This window comes from Heterodontus francisci, chromosome 28 (genome assembly GCF_036365525.1).
Source record: "Heterodontus francisci isolate sHetFra1 chromosome 28, sHetFra1.hap1, whole genome shotgun sequence".
NCBI classification, from domain to species: domain Eukaryota; kingdom Metazoa; phylum Chordata; class Chondrichthyes; order Heterodontiformes; family Heterodontidae; genus Heterodontus; species Heterodontus francisci.
Window position 1 is genome coordinate 3,083,792 of NC_090398.1, and position 20,620 is coordinate 3,104,411.

Genomic DNA, 20,620 nt, shown 5'->3' on the forward strand with positions numbered 1-20,620 from the left:
CCCCTTTAAACCTCCTCCCTCTCACATTAAATCTATGCCCTCTAGTTTTCGTCACCCCAACCATGGGAAACAGACTCTGGCTATCTACCCTATCTCTGCCTCTCAAAATTTTATATAACTCTAACATGTCCCCTCTCAGCCTCCTACGCTCCAGGGAAAACAGACTCAGCCTATCCAATCTCTCTTTATAACTCAAACCCTCCAAACCAGGCAATTTCCTTGTGAATCTTTTCTGCACCCTCTCTAGCTTAATCACATCTTTCCTGTAGTGTGGCGACCAGAACTGCACACGGTACTCCAAATGCGGCCTAACCAACGTTATGTACAACTGTAACATGACGTCCCAACTCTTGTACTCAATTCCTCGGCCGATGAAGGCAAGCATGCCATACGCCTTCTTCACCACCCTGTCTACCTGTGTTGCCACTTTCAGCGAACTATGTACTTGCACCCCAAGGTCTCTCTGCTCAACAACACACCCCAGGGCCCTTTCATTCGCTGTATATGTCCTGCCCTGGTTTAACTTCGGAAAATGTGGTGGGGAAATATCCCTTGTCAATAGCTGGAATGGCACAAGTGTTTTCACTTGTGACCTCGCCCAATATTTATCCCAGCAACTTAATAATCATAAATGCCTTTATTATCCTAATACAACCCAAGACACTTCACAGGACTGTTATAAAGCAATATTTAACCCCGAGTCACCAAGTGAAGTGACCAAAAGCTCGGTCAATGAGGGAGGTTTGAAGGAGAGTCTTAAAGGAGGAGACAGAGAGGCGGAGAGGTTCAGGGATGGAATTCCAGAGCTTAGGGCCCAGGCAGCTGAAGGCACGGCCGCCAATGGTGGAGAGATTAAAATCGGGGGGTGCTCAAGAGGGCGGAATTGGAGGAGCGCAGAGATCTCGGAGGGTTGTAGGGGCTGGAGGAGGTTACAGAGAGAGGGAGGGTTGTAGGGGCTGGAGGAGGTTACAGAGATAGTGAGGATTGTAGGGGGCTGGAGGAGGTTACAGAGATAGGGAGGGTTGTAGGGGGCTGGAGGAGGTGACAGAGATAGTGAGGATTGTAGGGGCTGGAGGAGGTTACAGAGGTAGTGAGGGTTGTGGGGGCTGGAGGAGGTTACAGAGATAGGGAGGATTGTAGGAGCTGGAGGAGGTTACAGAGATAGGGAGGGTTGTAGGGGCTGGAGGAGGTTACAGAGATAGGGAGGGTTGTAGGGGCTGGAGGAGGTTACAGAGATAGGGAGGGTTGTAGGGACTGGAGGAGGTTACAGAGATAGGGAGGGTTGTAGGGACTGGAGGAGGTTACAGAGATAGGGAGGGTTGTAGGGACTGGAGGAGGTTACAGAGATAGGGAGGGTTGTAGGGACTGGAGGAGGTTACAGAGATAGGGAGGGTTGTAGGGACTGGAGGAGGTTACAGAGATAGGGAGGGTTGTAGGGACTGGAGGAGGTTACAGAGATAGGGAAGGTTGTAGGGACTGGAGGAGGTTACAGAGATAGGGAGGGTTGTAGGGGCTGGAGGAGGTTACAGAGATAGGGAGGGTTGTAGGGGTTGGAGGAGGTTACAGAGATAGGGAGGGTTGTAGGGACTGGAGGAGGTTCCAGAGATAGGGATGGTTGTTGGGACTGGAGGAGGTTACAGAGATAGGGAGGGTTGTAGGGACTGGAGGAGGTTACAGAGATAGGGAGGGTTGTAGGGACTGGAGGAGGTTACAGAGATAGGGAGGGTTGTAGGGACTGGAGGAGGTTACAGAGATAGGGAGGGTTGTAGGGACTGGAGGAGGTTACAGAGATAGGGAGGGTTGTAGGGGCTGGAGGAGGTTACAGAGATAGGGAGGGTTGTTGGGACTGGAGGAGGTTACAGAGATAGGGATGGTTGTTGGGACTGGAGGAGGTTACAGAGATAGGGAGGGTTGTAGGGACTGGAGGAGGTTACAGAGATAGGGAGGGTTGTAGGGACTGGAGGAGGTTACAGAGATAGGGAGGGTTGTAGGGACTGGAGGAGGTTACAGAGATAGGGAGGGTTGTAGGGACTGGAGGAGGTTACAGAGATAGGGAGGGTTGTAGGGGCTGGAGGAGGTTACAGAGATAGGGAGGGTTGTAGGGACTGGAGGAGGTTACAGAGATAGGGAGGGTTGTAGGGACTGGAGGAGGTTACAGAGATAGGGAGGGTTGTAGGGACTGGAGGAGGTTACAGAGATAGGGAGGGTTGTAGGGACTGGAGGAGGTTACAGAGATAGGGAGGGTTGTAGGGACTGGAGGAGGTTACAGAGATAGGGAGGGTTGTAGGGGCTGGAGGAGGTTACAGAGATAGGGAGGGTTGTAGGGACTGGAGGAGGTTACAGAGATAGGGATGGTTGTTGGGACTGGAGGAGGTTACAGAGATAGGGAGGGTTGTAGGGACTGGAGGAGGTTACAGAGATAGGGAGGGTTGTAGGGACTGGAGGAGGTTACAGAGATAGGGAGGGTTGTAGGGACTGGAGGAGGTTACAGAGATAGGGAGGGTTGTAGGGACTGGAGGAGGTTACAGAGATAGGGAGGGTTGTAGGGGCTGGAGGAGGTTACAGAGATAGGGAGGGTTGGAGGCGGTTACAGAGATAGGGAGGGTTGTAGGGTCTGGAGGAGGTTACAGAGATAGGGAGGGTTGTAGGGACTGGAGGAGGTTCCAGAGATAGGGATGGTTGTTGGGACTGGAGGAGGTTACAGAGATAGGGAGGGTTGTAGGGGCTGGAGGAGGTTACAGAGATAGTGAGGATTGTAGGGGCTGGAGGAGGTTACAGAGATAGGGCGGGTTGTAGGGGCTGGAGGAGGTTACAGAGATGGGGCGGGTTGTAGGGGCTGGAGGAGGTTACAGAGATAGGGAGGGTTGTAGGGGCTGGAGGAGGTTACAGAGATAGTGAGGATTGTAGGGGCTGGAGGAGGTTACAGAGATAGGGCGGGTTGTAGGGGCTGGAGGAGGTTACAGAGATGGGGCGGGTTGTAGGGGCTGGAGGAGGTTACAGAGATAGGGAGGGTTGTAGGGACTGGAGGAGGTTACAGAGATAGGGAGGGTTGGAGGCGGTTCCAGAGATAGGGGGCTGGAGGAGGACACCGAGGTAGTGAGGGTTGTCGGGCCATTGAGGGAACTGGGAGAGAGGGCTGTGCAGTGGGAAGCCTGGGCGTGCCGAGCCACCACTTGCCCCGGTCATTCTGACAGCGCGGTTGGAGTGGGATCTCACTGTGCGGGAGCTGGCTGGCCGGTCTGCCGCATTGACGACGCTCGCAAAAGGTGGTTGAGTGGTCGGGCAGGTAGAGTGGGGAGGCCGCTGAGGGTGGGTGGAAGGGAGCTGGAGGTCGCCTCCGTTTTTAGCCACAGGGTAAGTTACCCAGTAGAAAAGTGCATTTTGCCTGACTGGATGTGAATGTGTCAATATTTCCCTATGTTATGTGTAATCCAGTAGATGTTTGTATATAAACATCTGGAACAAACACACACAGAGCAGGTGATATTCCACTCCCCTGGGGAGACTGGACTGCTTGTGACAAGAGTCAGAGTGTAAATTATAAAACGCCACGTGTTCTTCACTCAACTCCTTATAAAGAGGAAACCCAGAGGCTTGTGAACTGGGTTTCTGTGCTGAGCGGGACTTCTGTCTTTTTTTTTGAATTTCGGACGGAAATTCACCGATCTGAAGATTACAAGTAAGCTAAACGCAGGAGAATGTGGATAAATAAAAGTTGAGAGGGTTTGGGGGGAGGTTTCCGGGCAGTTTCAAGGTGAAATCCCCAGTCCCAGAAAAGTTCCAAACTTTTGCTCAAAGTTTGTCAAACTTTTTCGAAGTTGGGAGCTCGCCTCAGCCGTGCGGGGTTGCTCTATTTGATCGTTTTCAATTCATATTCCCCCCCCCCCCCCCCACCTTGTCCGTTGTCCATCAGCATTCCCTTTTAGAAGTGCACTTTAGATTATGAGGAAGGGTTATTTTGTTGGGATGTGTGCCAGAGGGTTTTTGTTTCTCCACCACTGTTGCTTGCCACATGGCAGAGAGAGCCTGGTTCCATCACGGCCCATTGCAAGCTCCGGCTGCGGCAACTCCGCTCGATTGTCACTTTCCTGCCATCAATTACAAATCATTTTGTTTCTTGTTCCCCCTCCGCTGCTCTCCTCCTCCCTCTGTGTGTGTGTCTCTCTCTCCCCCTGTCTGTGTGTGTCTCTCTCTCCCCCTGTCTGTGTGTGTGTCTCTCACTCTCCTCTGTGTGTGTGTGTCTCTCTCTCCCTTGTGTGTGTGTGTGCCTGTGTGTGTCTCTCTCCTCTGTGTGTGTGTCTCTCTCCTCTGTGTGTGTGTCTCTCTCTCACCTGTGTGTATGTGTCTTTCTCTCTCCCCTGTGCGTCTCTCTCTCTCCTGTGTCTCTCTCTCTCTCCTCTGTGTGTGTGTCTCTCTCTCCCTTGTGTGTGTGTGTGCCTGTGTGTGTCTCTCTCCTGTGTGTGTGTGTGTCTCTCTCTCCCCTGTGTGTGTGTGTGTCTCTCCTGTGTGTGTGTGTCTCTCTCCCCTGTGTCTGTGCATCTCTCTCTCGCCTGTGTGTATGTGTCTTTCTCTCCCCCCTGTGTGTGTCTCTCTCTCGCGTGTGTGTGTGTCTGTCTCTGTCTCTCCTGTGTCTGTGTGTGTATGTCTCTCTGTCTCTGTCTGTCTATCTCTCTTTGCGTGTGTGTCTCTCTCTCCTGGGTGTGTGTCTCTCTTTCCTGTGTGTGTGTTTGTGTGTGTGTGTGTGTCTCTCTCTCTCTCGTGTGTGTGTGTGTGTCTGTCTGTCTCTCCTGTGTGTGTGTCTCTATCTCCTGTGTGTTTGTGTCTGTCTCTGTGTATATGTCTCTCTCTCTGTCTATCTCTCTTTGTGTGTGTCTCTCTCTCTCGTGTGTGTGTGTGTGTCTGTCTGTCTCTCCTGTGTGTGTGTCTCTATCTCCTGTGTGTTTGTGTGTGTCTCTCTCCCTCTCTCTCGTGTGTGTGACTGTCTCTGTCTCTCCTGTGTGTGTGTCTCTCTCTCCTGTGTGTGTGTGTGTGTCTCTCTCTCTCTCGTGTGTGTGACTGTCTCTGTCTCTCCTGTGTGTGTGTCTCTCTCTCCTGTGTGTGTCTCTCTCGCTCTCTCTCTCTCTCGTGTGTGTGACTGTCTCTGTCTCTCCTGTGTGTGTGTCTCTCTCTCCTGTGTGTGTCTCTCTCTCTCTCTCTCGTGTGTTTGTCTGTCTCTGTCTCTCCTGTGTGTGTGTGTGTCTCTCTCTCCTCTGTGTCTCTCTCTCTCTCGTGTGTGTGTGTGTGTGTGTGTGTATCTGTCTGTCTCTGTCTCTCCCGTGTGTGTGTGTCTCTCTCCTGTGTGTGGGTGTGTGTGTCTCTCTCTCTTGTGTGTGTGTCTGTCTGTCTCTCCTGTGTGTCTCTCTCTCTCTCTCTCTCTCTCTCTCGTGTGTGTGTGTCTGACTCTCCTGTGTGTCTGTCTCTGTCTCTCCTGTGTGTGTGTCTATCTCTGTGTATATGTCTCTCTCTTTCTCTCTCTTTGCGTGTGTGTCTCTCTCTCCTGGGTGTGTGTCTCTCTTTCCTGTGTGTGTGTGTCTCTCTCTCTCTCTCTCGTGTGTGTGTGTTTGTCTGTCTGCCTGTCTCTCCTGTGTGTGTGTGTGTCTCTCTCTCCTGTGTGTGTGTGTGTCTCTCTCTCCTGTGTATATGTCTACCTCTCTTTGTGTGTGTGTGTGTGTGTGTGTGTGTGTGTGTCTCTGTGTATATGTCTATCTCTCTTTGTGTGTGTCTCTGTGTGTGTCTCTCTCTCGTGTGTGTGTGTGTGTGTCTGTCTGTCTGTCTGTCTCTCTCCTGCATGTGTGTCTCTCTCCTGCATGTGTGTCTCTCTCGTGTGTGTGTGTATCTGTCTGTCTGTCTCTCCTGTGTGTGTGTCTCTCTCTCCTGTGTGTGTGTCTCTTTCTCGCGTGTGTGTGTGTATCTGTCTGTCTGTCTCTCCTGTGTGTGTGTCTCTCTCTCCTGTGTGTGTGTGTGTCTGTCTCTGTGTATATGTCTATCTCTCTTTGTGTGTGTCTCTCTCTCTCTCGTGTGTGTGTGTCTGTCTGTCTCTCCTGTGTGTGTGTCTCTATCTCGTGTGTGTGTGTCTGTCTGTCTGTCTCTCCTGTGTGTGTGTCTCTCTCTCCTGTGTGTGTCTCTCTCTCTCGTGTGTGTGTGTGTCTGTCTGTCTGTCTCTCCTGTGTGTGTGTCTCTCTCTCTCTCCTGTGTGTGTCTCTCTCTCTCTCCTGTGTGTGTCTCTCTCTCCTGTGTGTGTCTCTCTCTCTCGTGTGTGTGTGTGTATCTGTCTGTCTCTGTCTCTCCCGTGTGTGTGTGTCTCTCTCTCCTGTGTGTGTGTGTCTCTCTCTCTCTCTCTCTCGTGTGTGTGTCTGTCTCTGTCTCTCCTGTGTGTGTGTCTCTCTCTCTCCTGTGTGTCTGTCTGTCTCTCTTGTGTGTCTGTCTCTGTCTCTCCTGTGTGTGTGTCTGTCTCTGTGTATATGTCTTTCTCTTTCTCTCTCTTTGCGTGACTCTCTCTCCTGGGTGTGTGTCTCTCTTTCCTATGTGTGTGTGTGTGTCTCTCTCTCCTGTGTTTGTGCTTCTCTCTCCTCTGTGTGTGTGTGTGTGTGTGTGTGTGTGTGTGTCTCTCTCTCCCCTGTGTCTGGCTGTGTGTGTGTCTCTCTCTCTCCTGTGTCTCTCTCTCCTGTGTGTGTGTGTCTCTCTCTCCCTTGTGTCTGTGTGTGTGTGTGTGTGTGCCTGTGTGTGTCTCTCTCTCCTGTGCGTCTCTCTCCTCTGTGTGTATGTGTGTCTCTCTCTCCCCTGTGTGTGTGTGTCTCTCCTGTGTGTCTGTCTCTCTCTACCGTGTGTATGTGTGTGTGTGTCTCCTCCTGCGTGTGTGTCTGTCTCTCTCTACCGCGTGTGTGTGTGTGTGTCTCTCCTGCCTGTGTGTCTGTCTCTCTCTATCGTGTGTGTGTGTGACTCCTCCTGCGTGTGTGTCTGTCTCACGCTACTCTGTGTGTGTCTTTGTCTCTCTGGGTCTGTGTGTGTGTGTGTGTGTGTCTTTGTCTCTCTGGGTCTGTGTGTGTGTGTGTCTTTGTCTCTCTTTTCGTCTGTGTCTGTGTGTGTGTGTGTCTGTGTGTGTGTGTGTGTATATATATAGAGATGGCACCCTCCCTCTCCCAGGCCTACAGACGGCGATGGTGGATGGCCATAACTGCGATTATCGAGAATCTCCTCTTCTCAGCTGTTCTACTTGGGTGGGCTTCTCTGCTGCTGATGCTGACCAAGGAAGGATTTTACTCTCACCTCTGTGCAGGTAACTGATGCAGGCTGTTGACCATACGTGTAGGATCTGTGACAGGCCCTGAATACAGCAGAACATTCCCTGTGAAAAGCTTCCCTGCTCCGTGTGGGTGGGGGGTGCCGTGGGAGGGCACGGTTCAGTACCACGCTGAAGGAAAGCGGCTCACTCAACACAGGCCGAGGATAGAACCTGGGCCTTTCCTGCTCTGTGTGGGGGACTTGGTCCCGCAGTGAGTCGGGCACTTTGAGGTCAAGGCACCTGATCGTAGTGCGTATTTGAGGGAGATGTGCTTGTTTTAGGAGGGAGTAGGCCCGGGGTAGGATCACTAGATTTCCATCACTCCTGACGGTCAGCCATCCAACTGAGAGTGCGGCCGGTGCCCTCGGTTTGACATCCCATCCGCAAGACCGCAGCGCCCCCTCCCCGCTCCCTTACTTGTCCCGTTCCCGGCCCTTTGGCCCCTGCACCATCAACCCTTTTGTCATTTCATCTCTCCTGCCTTCCACCCTTTTCCGGACCATCCCTTTTGTTCTCCTCTCCACCCCGCACCACCCACCCCCTTCCCTGCCTCTGTCCTTGCTTAAAACTTGTTACATCTCTTAACCTTTCCCAGTTCTGACAAAACGGTTCACGCTGCCTCTCTCTGGACCGACGCTGCCTGACCCACCGAACAATTTCAGCATTTTTCTGTCTGTTCATTTCAGGTTTCCGAGCATCCACAGTTATTTCTGTTCACGTATAATTTCTCTGCTTTTCAATTCTACCCCCTCCTGGAGATGAAGCCCAGCGCTCTGTTTCATTTTAACCTGCGTTATTTCTTTGAATGATTTGTGCGTCTAAACTCCCTTCATTTGGTGACCCCCAACTGGGCGCATTATTCAAGCAGTATTCTGCCTCTTTATTTTAACTTCCGAAACACACAACCTCAATCACATCTTGCATTTATAAAGCGCCTTTCACCTGGTAAAAGGTGCCTCACGGGATCCTCCGAGATCTCTGCGCTCCTCCAAATACGGCCCCTCGAACATCCCCCCCCCCCGATTTTAATCTCTCCACCATTGGCGGCCGTGCCTTCAGCTGCCTGGGCCCTAAGCTCTGGAATTCCCTCCCTAAACCTCTCCGCCTCTCTCTCTCTCCTCCTTTTAAGACGCTCCGTAAAACCTCCCTCTTTGAGTTATTGGTCACCTGACCCTGATATCTCCTTACGCACCTCGGAGTTGTGTTTTGCTTTGTAACGCTGCGTAAAGTGCCGTGGGACTTTTATTACTATTATAAATAACCACTTTGGTAGGAGGAATAGATGTGCAGAGTATTTCGTAAACGGTACAAGATTAACAAGATGCAGATGTACAAAGGGACCTGGGTGTCCCTGTCAGTAAGTCACTGAAAGCTAACATGCAGATGCAGAATGTAATTAAGAAGGCTAATGGTATGTTAGCCTTTATCGCAAGAGGATTTGAGTACAGGAGTAGTGAAGTCTTGCTTCAATCGTATAGAACCTTGGTCAGACCGCACCTGGAGTACTGTGTGCAGTTTTGGTCCCCTTACCTTAAGGAAGGATATCAGTGCCATAGAGGGAGTGCAACAAAGGTTCACCAGACTTGTTCCCGGGATGACGGGACTGTCCTATGAAGAGAGATTGGGGAAACTGGGCCTGTATTCTCTAGAGTTTCGAAGAATGAGGGGTGATCTCATTGAAACCTACAAAATACTGAAAGGGATGGACAGGGTAGATGTAGGTAAGATGTTTCTCCTGGTTGGGGAGTCCAGAACCAGGGGATGCAATTTCAAAATAAGGGGGAAGCCACTTGGGACAGAGATGAGGAGAAATTTCTTTACTCAGAGGGTTGTGAATCTTTGGAATTCTCACACCCAGAGGGCTGTGGAAGCTCAGTCAATGAGTATGTTTAAAGCAGAGATTGACAGATTTCTAAATACAAATGACAAAAAGGGATATGAGGATAGTGTGGGGGAAAAAGACATTGAAGTGGATGATCATCGTGAATGGTGGGGCAGGCTTGATGGGCTGAATAGCCTACTCCTGCTCCTATTTTCCTGTAACTTCTTGTGGTTACTATATTTCTGAGTTTTGTGTCATCTGCAAACTCTTAAAATTGTGCTCGGTATACTCCAGTCCGGGTCACTTTATCTCAGAAACAATCTGCGGTCGGAATGACTGCCCCCCACCCCGGGGCAAAGCTTGCCACCTCCCTCCAGTCTAAAATATAACTGTTTATCCTTCTTATGATATATTTAATAGTGCTATAGAGACACTCAGAGGGCACCGTAAAGATTTACAAGGATGACACCAGAACTGTGAGGTTACATCAGTAAAGCATAAACAGGTTAGATCACTTTTCACTTGAAAAGAGAAGGCTGAGGGGTGACCGATACATGGCATTTGATAAGGTGGCACTTCAAAGGTTACTATCGAAAAGAAAAGCTCATGGTGTATTGGGTAACATATTGGCTTGGATACAAGATTGGTTAGCTAACAGGAAACAGAGAGTAGGCAAAAAGGAGTCACTTTCTGGTTGGCAAGATGTAACAAGTGGTTTGCCGCAGGGATCTGTGCTCGGTCCTCAACTTTTTACAATTTATATAAATGATGAAGGGACCAAAGATATGGTTACTAAATATGCTGATGACACAAAGATAGGTAGGAAAGTAAGTTGTGAAGAGGACATAAGGGGGCTGCAAAGGGATATGGATAGGTTAAGTGAGTGGGCAAACACCCGGGAAATGGAGTATAATGTGGGAAAGTGGGAAATTGTCCATTTTGACAAGAAGAATAAATAAAAAAGGATATTATCTAAGTGGTGAGAGATTGCAGAGCTCTGAGATGCAGAGGGGTCTGGGTGTCCTAGTGCATGAATCGCAAAAGGTTGGTACGCAGCTACAGCAAGTAATTAGGAAAGCTAATAGAATGTTATTGTTTATCGCGAGGGGAATTGAATATAAAAGTAGGGAGGTTATGCTTCAGTTATACAGGGCATTGGTGAGACCACATCTGGAGTACTGTGTACAGTATTGGTCTCCTGATTGAAGGAAGGATGTAAATGTGCTGGAAGCAGTTCAGAGAAGGTTTACTAGACTGATACCTGGAATGGGCGGGTTGTCTTATGAGGAAAGGTTGGACAGGCTTGGCTTGTATCCACTGGAGTTTAGAAGAGGCGACTTGATTGAAACATATAAGATCCTGAGGGGTCTTGACAGGGTGGATGTGGAAAGGATGTTTCCCCTTGTGGGAGAATCTAGAACTAGGGATCACTGTTTAAAAATAAGGGGTGGCCCATTTAAGACAGAGATGAGGAGAAATTGTTTCTCTCCGAGGGTGGTGAGTCTTTGGAACTCTCTTCCTCAAAAGGTGGTGCAAGCAGAGTCTTTGAATATTTTTAAGTCAGAGGTGGATAGATTCTTGATAAGCAAGGGGGTGAAAGGTTATTGGGGGTAGGTGGAAATGTGGAGTAATCAGTTCAGCCATGAACTTAATGAATGGCGGTGCAGGCTTGTATGTTCCCATGTCTTTACAATGATGAATAGTTTGGATAGAATGGATACAGAGTGAATGTTTCGACTTGTGGGGACGAGTGCAACACGAAACCATCCATATAGGATAGTCACGGGAATTCAGGAGAAACTTTTACCCAGAGAATCATTGCGTCATGGCATCATCGAAAGGCCTCCTTCTGTCCAAAGAGTTCCATGTTGCTCGACAAAATGCCATAAATCAGTCCAAGTCCGCTGTACTGTCAGTGGGGGCATTACTGGGGGAGTGCCGTACTGTCGGAGGGGGCATTACTGGGGGAGTGCCGTACTGTCGGAAGGGGCAGTATGGGGGAGTGCCGCACTGTCAGAGGGTGCCAATACTCGGGTAGCGCCGCACTCTTGTTCTATTCCAGAACACCCGTTGGTGAAGAGTAAAACTGGAGCCAATCTTTACACGCTGTTAGATTTATTTGCAGAGTTACACACTACAAGCATGCACCTCCTCACCCAAGAACTACTATTGTGACCAGGTGGGAAAGAGGTCTACGGTTCCCTTTAAGCCTTCACCTGCTCTTATTGTAAAACAGGGTTTTTTTTTAAAACAATGTTTTAGCTCCCCCTTGGTGAATCCTTGTTCACCGCTTTCCAATTATAAGGCCAAGAAACCAGCACAAACAGGCTTTCTTAGGTTTAAAGAAGAAAAGTGAAATTTATTAAACTTAAACTCTAATTCGGTTAATGCCTACAGATACACAACACGCGCCCTCTGGCATGCGTACGCGATTCCCACATGCAGATGGGGACAGAAAAGAGCAGAAGGAAAGAATGAAGTGGAAAGTCTGAGGCAATTTCTGAGCAGGTCTTTTTGTTACTGTGCTTCGAGCACGCTGTAGAGTCCTTGATTGAAGGAATGGTCTTGCTTTTCGTCGGGGCCCACCGTTCTTAAATCTTGTTCGCTGTCGGAGACTTTTCTCTCTCTTGGGGTTCAAGTGCCTTCAGTGGTTTTTGGAGTTCCGTGAGAAGGAGATGGGAGCAGACAGGCAGGAGAGGAAGGTCTGCTTCAGTCCAGGAGCCGAGAGCTTTCTGCCAGTTCAAACACTGTCTCTCCAATTTAACTCTCAGTTCAAACTCTGCCACAGCCAGATAGTCATATGACTAACTGGTCTGACCACGTCCGTTTGTGGATTGAATTGGAGCAGGGACTAGCTTGTTTGTCTGTTAATATGCAAAAATGTCTTCCCAGCCAGGGGCCTGGCAACTCTTTATATCAGGCCTTCTTTTCTTCCCAGCAACAATTTGAAATTTTATGTCCATGTGGCAAAATTAATATGCCTCATTCTTGGCAGGTGGGGGCCTGCTTGACACTCTGTTTTTATGTCCAAAACTGTAAAGTGCTGGAAATACTCAGCAGGTCTGGCAGCATCTGTGGAGGGAGATGTAGAATTAACGTTTCAGGTCGGTGACCCTTTCATCAGAACCGGGAAAGGTTAGGAAAGAATTAGGTTTTAGGCAAGTGAAGGGGCTGGCGGGGAAGAGAACAAAAGGGAAGGTGTGTGATAGGGCAGAGGGCAGGAGAGATTAAATAACAAAGCTGCCCTGGGACAAAGGCAAAGAGTGTGTTAGTGCTTGTGGTGAAAAACAAAGCGTTAATCCAGAGAGAGTGTTAATGGCAGAGTAATGAGCAGCTCTGTCCACATGAAAAAAACAGGCACATGATTAAAAAATAAAATAAAATAAAAATTTAAAAATATTTAAAAAGGGCCAGTCATGCTGTGAAATTATTGAACTCCATGTTCAGTCCGCAGGGCTGTAGAGTGCCTAATCAAACGATCAGGTGCTGTTCCTCGAGCTGTCGGTGATGTTCACTGGAACACTGGAGCAGGTCAAGGACAGAGATGTGAGCATGGGAGCAGGGGGGAGTGTTGAAATGGCAAGCGACCGGAAGCTCGGGGTCCTACTTGCGGACTGAGCGGAGGTGTTCCACAAAGCGGTCACCCAGTCTGCGTTTGGTCTCCCCAATGTGGAGGAGACCACATTGTGAGCAGCGAATACAGTATACTACATTGATAGAAGTACAAGTAAATCGCTGCTTCACCTGAAAGGAGTGTTTGGGGCCTGGGATAGTGAGGAGAGAGGAGGTAAATGGGCAGGTATTACACCTCCTGCGATTGCAGGGGTAGGTGCCGTGGGAAGGGGACGAGGTGTTGGGGGCAATGGAGGAGTGGACCAGGGTGTCGCGGAGGGAACGATCCCTCCGGAATGCTGACAGGGGAAGGGAGGGGAAGATGCGTTTGGTAGTGGCATCACGCTGGAGGTGGTGGAAATGGCGGAGGATGATCCTTTGGATATGGAGGCTGGTGGGGTGGAAAGTGAGGACAAGGGGAACCCTGTCACGGTTCTGGGAGGGAGGGGAAGGGGTGAGGGCAGAGATGCGGGAAATGGGCCGGACATGGTTGAGGGCCCTGTCAACAACAATGGGGGGGGGGGGAATCCTCAGTTGAGGAAAAAGGAAGACATATCAGAAGCACCATCATGGAAGGTAGCATCATCAGAGCAGATGCGTCAGAGACGGAGAAACTGGGAGAATGGAATAGAGTCCTTACAGGAGGTAGGGTGTGAAGAGGTGTAGTCGAGGTAGCTGTGGGAGTCGGTGGGCTTATAATGAATGAGAAGACAGCCTATCCCCAGAGATGGAGACAGAGAAGTTGAGGAAGGGAAGTATGGGAGATAGACTATGTAAAGGTGAGAGAAGGGTAGAAATTGGAAGCAAAGTTGATGAATTTTTCCAGTTTGGGGCGGGAGCAGGAAATGGCACCGATACAGTCATCAATGAACCAGAAAAAGAGGTGAGGGAGAGGGCCTGAGTAGAACTGGAATGTTCAACATAACCCACAGAAAGACAGGCATAACCAGGACCCATGTGGGTACCCATAGCAACACCTTTTATTTGAAGGAGACGTTGTTCAATGTGAGAACAAGTTCAGCCAGGCGGAGGAGGGTGGTGGTGGATGGGGACTGGTTGGGCCCCTGTTCAAGGAAGAGGCGGAGAGGCCTCAGACCGTCCTGGTGGGGGATGGAGGTGTAGAGAGAGTCCACCGTTTTAGTCTGTGTCCCTAAGGGCTCAAGTGAATCCCCAGTTAATGCCCAATATCTGCATACAATTAACCATACTTAATATACAATTACTTGCATTCATCCATTTCATTTTAAGAGATTTTCTTTCTCCCCAACATTTGTTTCAAGCCAACAAGGTCAGTCCATAACATTTTCTCACTCACACTTTTTGTAGAGTGTACATTATCCCACAATGAACAATTATCGACAGGATGTGCAATGGATGTAACTGTCTTCAGTCTGCTCATTGTATGGAATCTCACTTAAAATATTTGACATATACATGGCTTCCACAAGAGCCAGCGTTTCAGCAGCCAAAGTACTTTTAACAACCCTTTTTAAAAATTTTATTAGCTTCCCAAGCTAAAGGACAACGTTTCCCATTTTCAGCCGCCAGAAATATTATGAAATCGGCTGCACTTGAATACCCCGCTGGAAGATTAGCAAGTGACGCATCGCTGAAAATGACTAGTTTCATGCTGCTTAGGCTACCCAAGGTTGGGTACTTAAGTGTGCGCTTCTCCAGATTAAATAATTTCAATGTTTTATTTTCCCTGACATCGTTCTCAAATTTAGGATGGTTCATCAAAACGAGTCTGAGTGCCCAATTAAGCTTTGCGATTCCTCAGTGTCTGTTTTAGATAGATCATCATTTTTCTGTGATGACTGAACACGGTTAAGTGGGATGTCAGTGACGCTCTCTAAATAGGATTGTTGATTTAAAGTTATTCCAGACCTACACTGCTTTAATATCAAAACCAATATATTTAAAGGCCCCACAAGCCTGACTCCCAATCTTAATTTCTACCCTAATCTCATTAATAAGCGCACTTCTCAAAGTTCCGCCCCACAGGAAATCATCAACATTCATCATGAAGATGCCTGAATGACACCAATGAAACATTGTGGGTCTGCTTTTCGTTAAACACAACCAAACTCCAGCAAAATCCTTAAGGCGTCATTGAGGCCATCGGCGCACGTGTTCCGTTTCCATAGTTTTCCTTCTGTATCTGCCACCTCTTTGGACGGTTTCACTTCTCTCTGAAAAGCAGCTTTTATGTCGGTTAATCTCAACTCCTATGAATATGTGGCCAAAAGAACCGGAAAGATATTTAGGATTATTTTTCCAGCTGTGGGAGAGTCCGTGCTAACACCTGTATCACCCAGTTGCTCTTCAAAGCCCTGAGACCCTGGCTTTAAGCGTTATAAGTCCCATTGGGAAGGACTTTTGTCAGTCCAAATCCATCTATGTGACAAGGCTGGCTGTCCCCTATCTGGCACCTCGGAATAAACACCAAACCCTCTCCAACTATCCAACTCCCTTTCTTCTGCTTATCATTATGTTCTCCTCAGGTTAATTGGCAGCCAGAAAATCGTCATGAGCATGTCACCTCTAATTGACTTTCAGATGTGGTAGCTCTGTCCCCTGTGTCGTAATATCACTCACTACCACTATCCAACCCTTAATCTTCTGTATTCTGTTCCTCGGGGACTTTCCATCACAAAACACGTGAGCGTTTGAGATACAAGGTGCCTCGTTTCCCTCTACCAGCTGCTCAACATCGACTAATTGATAGGCATTATACTCGCCAATCATCTGAAGCGAATTCTTTGCATGAACCGCCCATGCCAGGGCAGTTGCCAACTTGCAGTTTGGCTGGCAGGCTGAGATTATATGCGACTTTTCATCAACCACTGCGTGATTCCTTTCACAGAGCCCGTTGCTGAAAGGACTCTCAGCTGCAGTATTCATAACCGTAATGTTCATATTTGCACGCATGTCCCTGAACTCGTCATTGGCATTATCAGTCAGAAACTTTAACTGGTGCCCTAAGCCCAGCCCCTATCCATTTCTCCCTCATTTTGTCTGCAATAACCCTTGCTATGTATTATTGTAGAAAGACTAAATCTAGACGTCAGGTCTAGTCGTCATATTCTTAAATCCATGGCAACTACCTCGTTAAAGTCACGTGCCAATGGAAGTAGGACGTGGCAGTGTCCTCTGATACTTTTTACAGATTTCACACTTTTCACTCATCTCTTCTATTAGCCTCGTCTACTCTTCATCAACCACACAGCTTCTTTTCGCAGAATTTCTATACCCTTTGACAAGTAGAGTGAGACCATTGTCCATATAATGTTTAAGACAGTTCTCTTTCTTTTCTCTGATTCTTGTCACCTGATTAGATTAATACTTGTCTAACACTCTGACAAGAAACATCAGGGTTTTGTTCAGGGGATACAATAATGTCCTGATTGGGTAAACTGCAGATTCACTGGCTTTCCGAAAATAATTGCTTTATCATGCTCCATGTCGCATTTCATTTGTACCTATTTCCTAAAAAGTTTACCCAACAGCATAGATGTTTCACTAGAGTACTTATAAAATGGCTCACTCGAGCTATTTTACATGGAATTACAACTCTCCTTAGTGACCTCAATGTGTTGTCATCACCAAAACTAAAGTGAGTAGTATTTAAATATTCTTGAACCTTGTGTCTATCCTCATTGCTTAGTGAATCAAGTTAGCATTTTAATCAATCTGATCCACATACTGTTGAAGTGCAAGCACTATCTAGCCCTGCACCTTTAAACAAGTCCATGACTAATGCATTCATCGCAGACTAAAACTCCTTGTGACCAATATAATTTGTTCGGATTCATCATTATCTTCATCCTGTTGCTCAGAGTCCTCTGCTTCACATGTCATTTCGAGGACACTGCCTCTCTGCTTTGGGCAAGTCATTGCATAATGGTGCTTCGAGTCACGCCTGACGCACCTATTAACTGTTCCTTGGGCACTTCTGGGATTCATTTGCCTACTGTTGCTGTTGTAACTCTGTCTTCTGCTGTAATAGTCGGATCTGCTCAAGGTGCTTTCTTCCTCATTCTGCCAGTCTTTAACCCTTCAATGTATTGATGCCTGCATTCAGTATCTGGACCATTTCATAATCTGACTCACTGAGTCCTCTATTCTTTGTGTCACAGCAGAATGTCCCTTTTGTTCCACGAAGGCTGAAGGAAGTGGCTGTTTGCCCAGAAATTTTATTTTCAAGGCAGCAGACATCTGATCCAACAGGGAGGCTCTCTCCGACAGCCGAATACCAGTTAGAGCCGGCAGCCTGTCCACATGTGACACCTTAGTACAATCCAACAATTTAAACACCGGTACCGATCCAGGGATCCCCAAATTGAATTTCGACGCACTTTTACGCAATCTGTTAAAGTCCATGGTATGTCCCTCCATGGAATGACCATCTGTTTTCCGAAATCTTTCAAAATCCGACCATTCCTCATAGGCATTTGAACAGATCATCTTTCTTGTCAATTTCCGCCAAGAAATTGAATAGAAAATCCAAAACTTCATCCGGTTCACAAAATACTTTACTTCTGATTTAACCTTTGGTAGAAAGTGGTGACGCCAAGACCATACCTTGTTGCCTCTTTAGTCAGGAAGTAACCCGTGTCCACATATCCGCTTCATTCTTCCACTGGTCATATGGTTTAGAGCACTTTATCTGCCATTTTTTCACATTGGCTACGAGGATTTACTAGGATTTTTTTTTTCTTAGTTTCCAACCTTTAGCAAACATTCTCTGACTATGTTCCATTCCAGGATGCCAATTGGTGAAGCATAGAACTGGAGCCAATTTTTACACATGGTTATATTTATTTACGGAGTTAAAACTTACAAGCATACACCTCCTAACCCAACAAACTACAGTTTTAGTCTGTGTCTATTTGCACTTCTTTAAAACCTTAATAACTTTTTGGTTGGCCCAAGAGGGACTAAGTAATTTAAGGAAACAAAAATCAAAAGCTTTAAAGGAAATTTAACAATTCAAACTGAAATAACATTCGGAGTGGATGGGGAGGGTGATGTACTGCAGTATCCCCCCATGCCTTGTGTCTATTTATAGGGGCTCAAGTGAATCCCCAGCAATGCCCACCACCTGCTTACAATGAAACATAATTAACACACAGTTAACACACTGTTGGAGGGGCAGTGCTGAGGGTCAGTATTGAGTGAGTGCTGCACTGTCAAAGAGACAGTACTGAGTGAGTGCTGCACTGTCAGAGGGTCAGTATTGAGTGAGTGCTGCACTGTCAAAGAGACAGTACTGAGGGAGTGCTGCACTGCCGGAGAGTCAGTACTGAAGGAGTGCTGCACTGGCAGAGGGTCAGTACTGAGGGACCGTTGAACTGTCGGAGGGTCAGTACCGAGGAAGTGCTGCATTGTCGGAGGGTCAGTACTGAGGGTGTGCTGTACTGTTGGAGGGTCAGTACTGAGGGAGTGCTGCACTGGCAGAGGGTCAATACTGAGGGAGTGCTGCATTGTCGGAGGGTCAGTACTGAGGGAGTGCTGCATTGTCGGAGGGTCAGTACTGAGGGAGTGTTGCACTGTTGGAGGGTCAGTACCGAGGGAGTGCTGCACTGTCGGAGGGTCAGTGCTGAGGGAGTGTTGCACTGTTGGAGGGTCAGTACCGAGGGAGTGCTGCATTGTCGGAGGGTCAGTACCGAGGGAGTGCTGCATTGTCGGAGGTCGGTACTGAGGGAGTGTTGCACTGTTGGAGGTACCGTCTTTTACATGCGATGTTAAACTGAGGCCCCGTCTGTAATCTCCGGTGGACGTAAAAGAACCCACGGCCACTATTCTGAAGAAGGGTCGGTTGGCGAGGGAGGTGCCCTTTCTGGTGTCTTGAGGCCCCTCCAACATCACTGAAAACAGATAATCCGTTCCTTTATCATAATGAAGCACTTGGGGACTTCCTGAGTTTGTGAAAGGTGCTACAGGAATGCAATGTCTTTCCATTGTGAGGAGGGGGCGGGAGGAGAGCCGAGTGGAAGCCGAGGGCTGGCATGCACTGGTGGGGCTGAGTGGCCTGTTCCTGTGCTGTATATTCTATGTGATTTGCTCCTTTTTTTTTAATGACAGAAAGTGTGAATGAGACGGGGAACACCTCGGAGAGTAAGCCCCACAACGCCACGATGCACGGAACGTGGGCAAGCTGTGTGGACCAGGCGGAGATGCTGAATCTGGGTTTTACAGTCGGCTCTTTTCTGTGAGTGCCACCACATTGCCCCTGGGCATCCTGATGGACAAGTACGGCCCTAGGATTCCCCGTCTGGTTGGCAGGTAAAGGCGCCCTCCCCCCGCCTCTCCAATCTCCCGGGCCCTTCGACCTTTCACCTTTCACCTCTCCCCAAACCCCCATCAGCCCTCCCCTCCCACCCACTCTCAATCGCTCGGTTCCATTCAATTCCTCCCCTCCCACCGCCCCCCCCTCCACAACCTACTCTGCTACTCACAGACGGCAAGCCTCGACCCGTGCCTTTGTTACACAGGAACAGGACGAAGCCCATTCAGCCCTCGAGCCTGTTCCGCCCTTCAGTGAGATCCTGGCTGATCTGTGCTCGAACTCCGTATTCCCGCCTTGATCCCTCAATCCCCCCCGGATAACAGAAATCTATCAATCTCAGATTTAAAATGAACAATTGATCCAGCATCGATTGCCGTTTGCGGGAGAGATTTCCGAACCTCTCCCACCCTGTGTGTGCAGAAGTGTTTCTGAATTTCACTCCTGAAAGGTCTGGCTCTCATTTTCAGACTTTGCCCCCCCCCTCGTCCGAGGCTCCCCGACCAGTGGAAAGAGTTTCTCTCTATCCACCCCCGATCAGTTCCCCTTAATATCGTGAAAATTGTGATCAATTCACCCCTTAATCTTCTAAATTCCAGTGAATACATCCCCAGTTTGTGTAATCTCTCCTCGTTATTTAACCCTTGGAGTCCTGGTATCATTCTGGTAAATCTACACCGCACTCCCTCCAGGGCAGTATCTCCTTCCTGAGGTGTGGGGCCCAGAACTGAACACAGTAACTCCAAGGTGTGGTTATGTCACCTCCAGACTTGACTATTCCAACACTCTCCTGGCTGCACTCCCAGATTCTACCCTCCGTAAACCTCAGCTCATCCGAAACTCTGCTGCACCCTCCCCCACTCCCCCCCCCACTCCCCGGTGTCCTAACTCACACCGAGTCCTGTTCGACCTCATCTCCGTTAATTGTATATCGATAGTTTGATTATATACAAGTGAAGGGTGTTAATTGGGTCTTCGTTGAGCACTTATAAGCAGATGCTCACTGAGACTGGTGGAGGGTTTTGAGTGAGGAGCCACGTGACAGTAATCCTTTTTTTCTGCACAATAAATGTGAAACTGAGTAAATATAGGCTCCAGCATTATCCTTCCATTAGCAGCTTTCTGAAGTTTAACAATCACCACCTCTCTATTACAAAGGGAGTATAAAATTATGGAGGTCTCACTACAGTTATACATGGCTTTGGTGCGACCACACCTGGAGTACTGGGTACAGTCTTCGTCTCCTTACCTAAGGAAGGATATACTTGTCCGAAAGGGAGTGCAACAAAGGTTCACTGGACTGATTCCTGGGATGTGGGGATTGTCCGACGAGGAGAGATTGAGCAGACTGGGCCGATATTCCCCGGAGTTTCGAAGAATGAGAGGTGATCTCATTGAAACGTATAAAATTCAGAGAGGGTTTGACAGGGTAGATGCTGAGAGGCTGTTTTTCCCCCCTGGAGAGTCTGGAACTGGGGGAGGGGAGTGGGGGGTGGGGTCTCAGGATAAGGGGTCGGCCATTTTGGACTGAGATGAGGAGAAATGTCTTCACTCCGAGGGTTGTGAACCTTTGAAT

The 20,620-nt window shown here is 48.5% G+C and overlaps 1 protein-coding gene across 1 annotated transcript in view; it reads left to right on the plus strand.

The window, feature by feature from the left end:
- The first annotated feature begins 3,074 nt into the window (after positions 1 to 3,074).
- slc43a1b (solute carrier family 43 member 1b) overlaps positions 3,075 to 20,620 on the plus strand; it is a 98,054-nt gene continuing 80,508 nt past the window's right edge. Inside the window, 4 exon segments of the mRNA XM_068059822.1 lie at positions 3,075 to 3,266; positions 7,160 to 7,315; positions 18,843 to 18,968; positions 18,971 to 19,043. Coding sequence (XP_067915923.1) covers positions 7,162 to 7,315; positions 18,843 to 18,968; positions 18,971 to 19,043 — 353 coding nt within the window. The 5' untranslated portion in view covers positions 3,075 to 3,266; positions 7,160 to 7,161.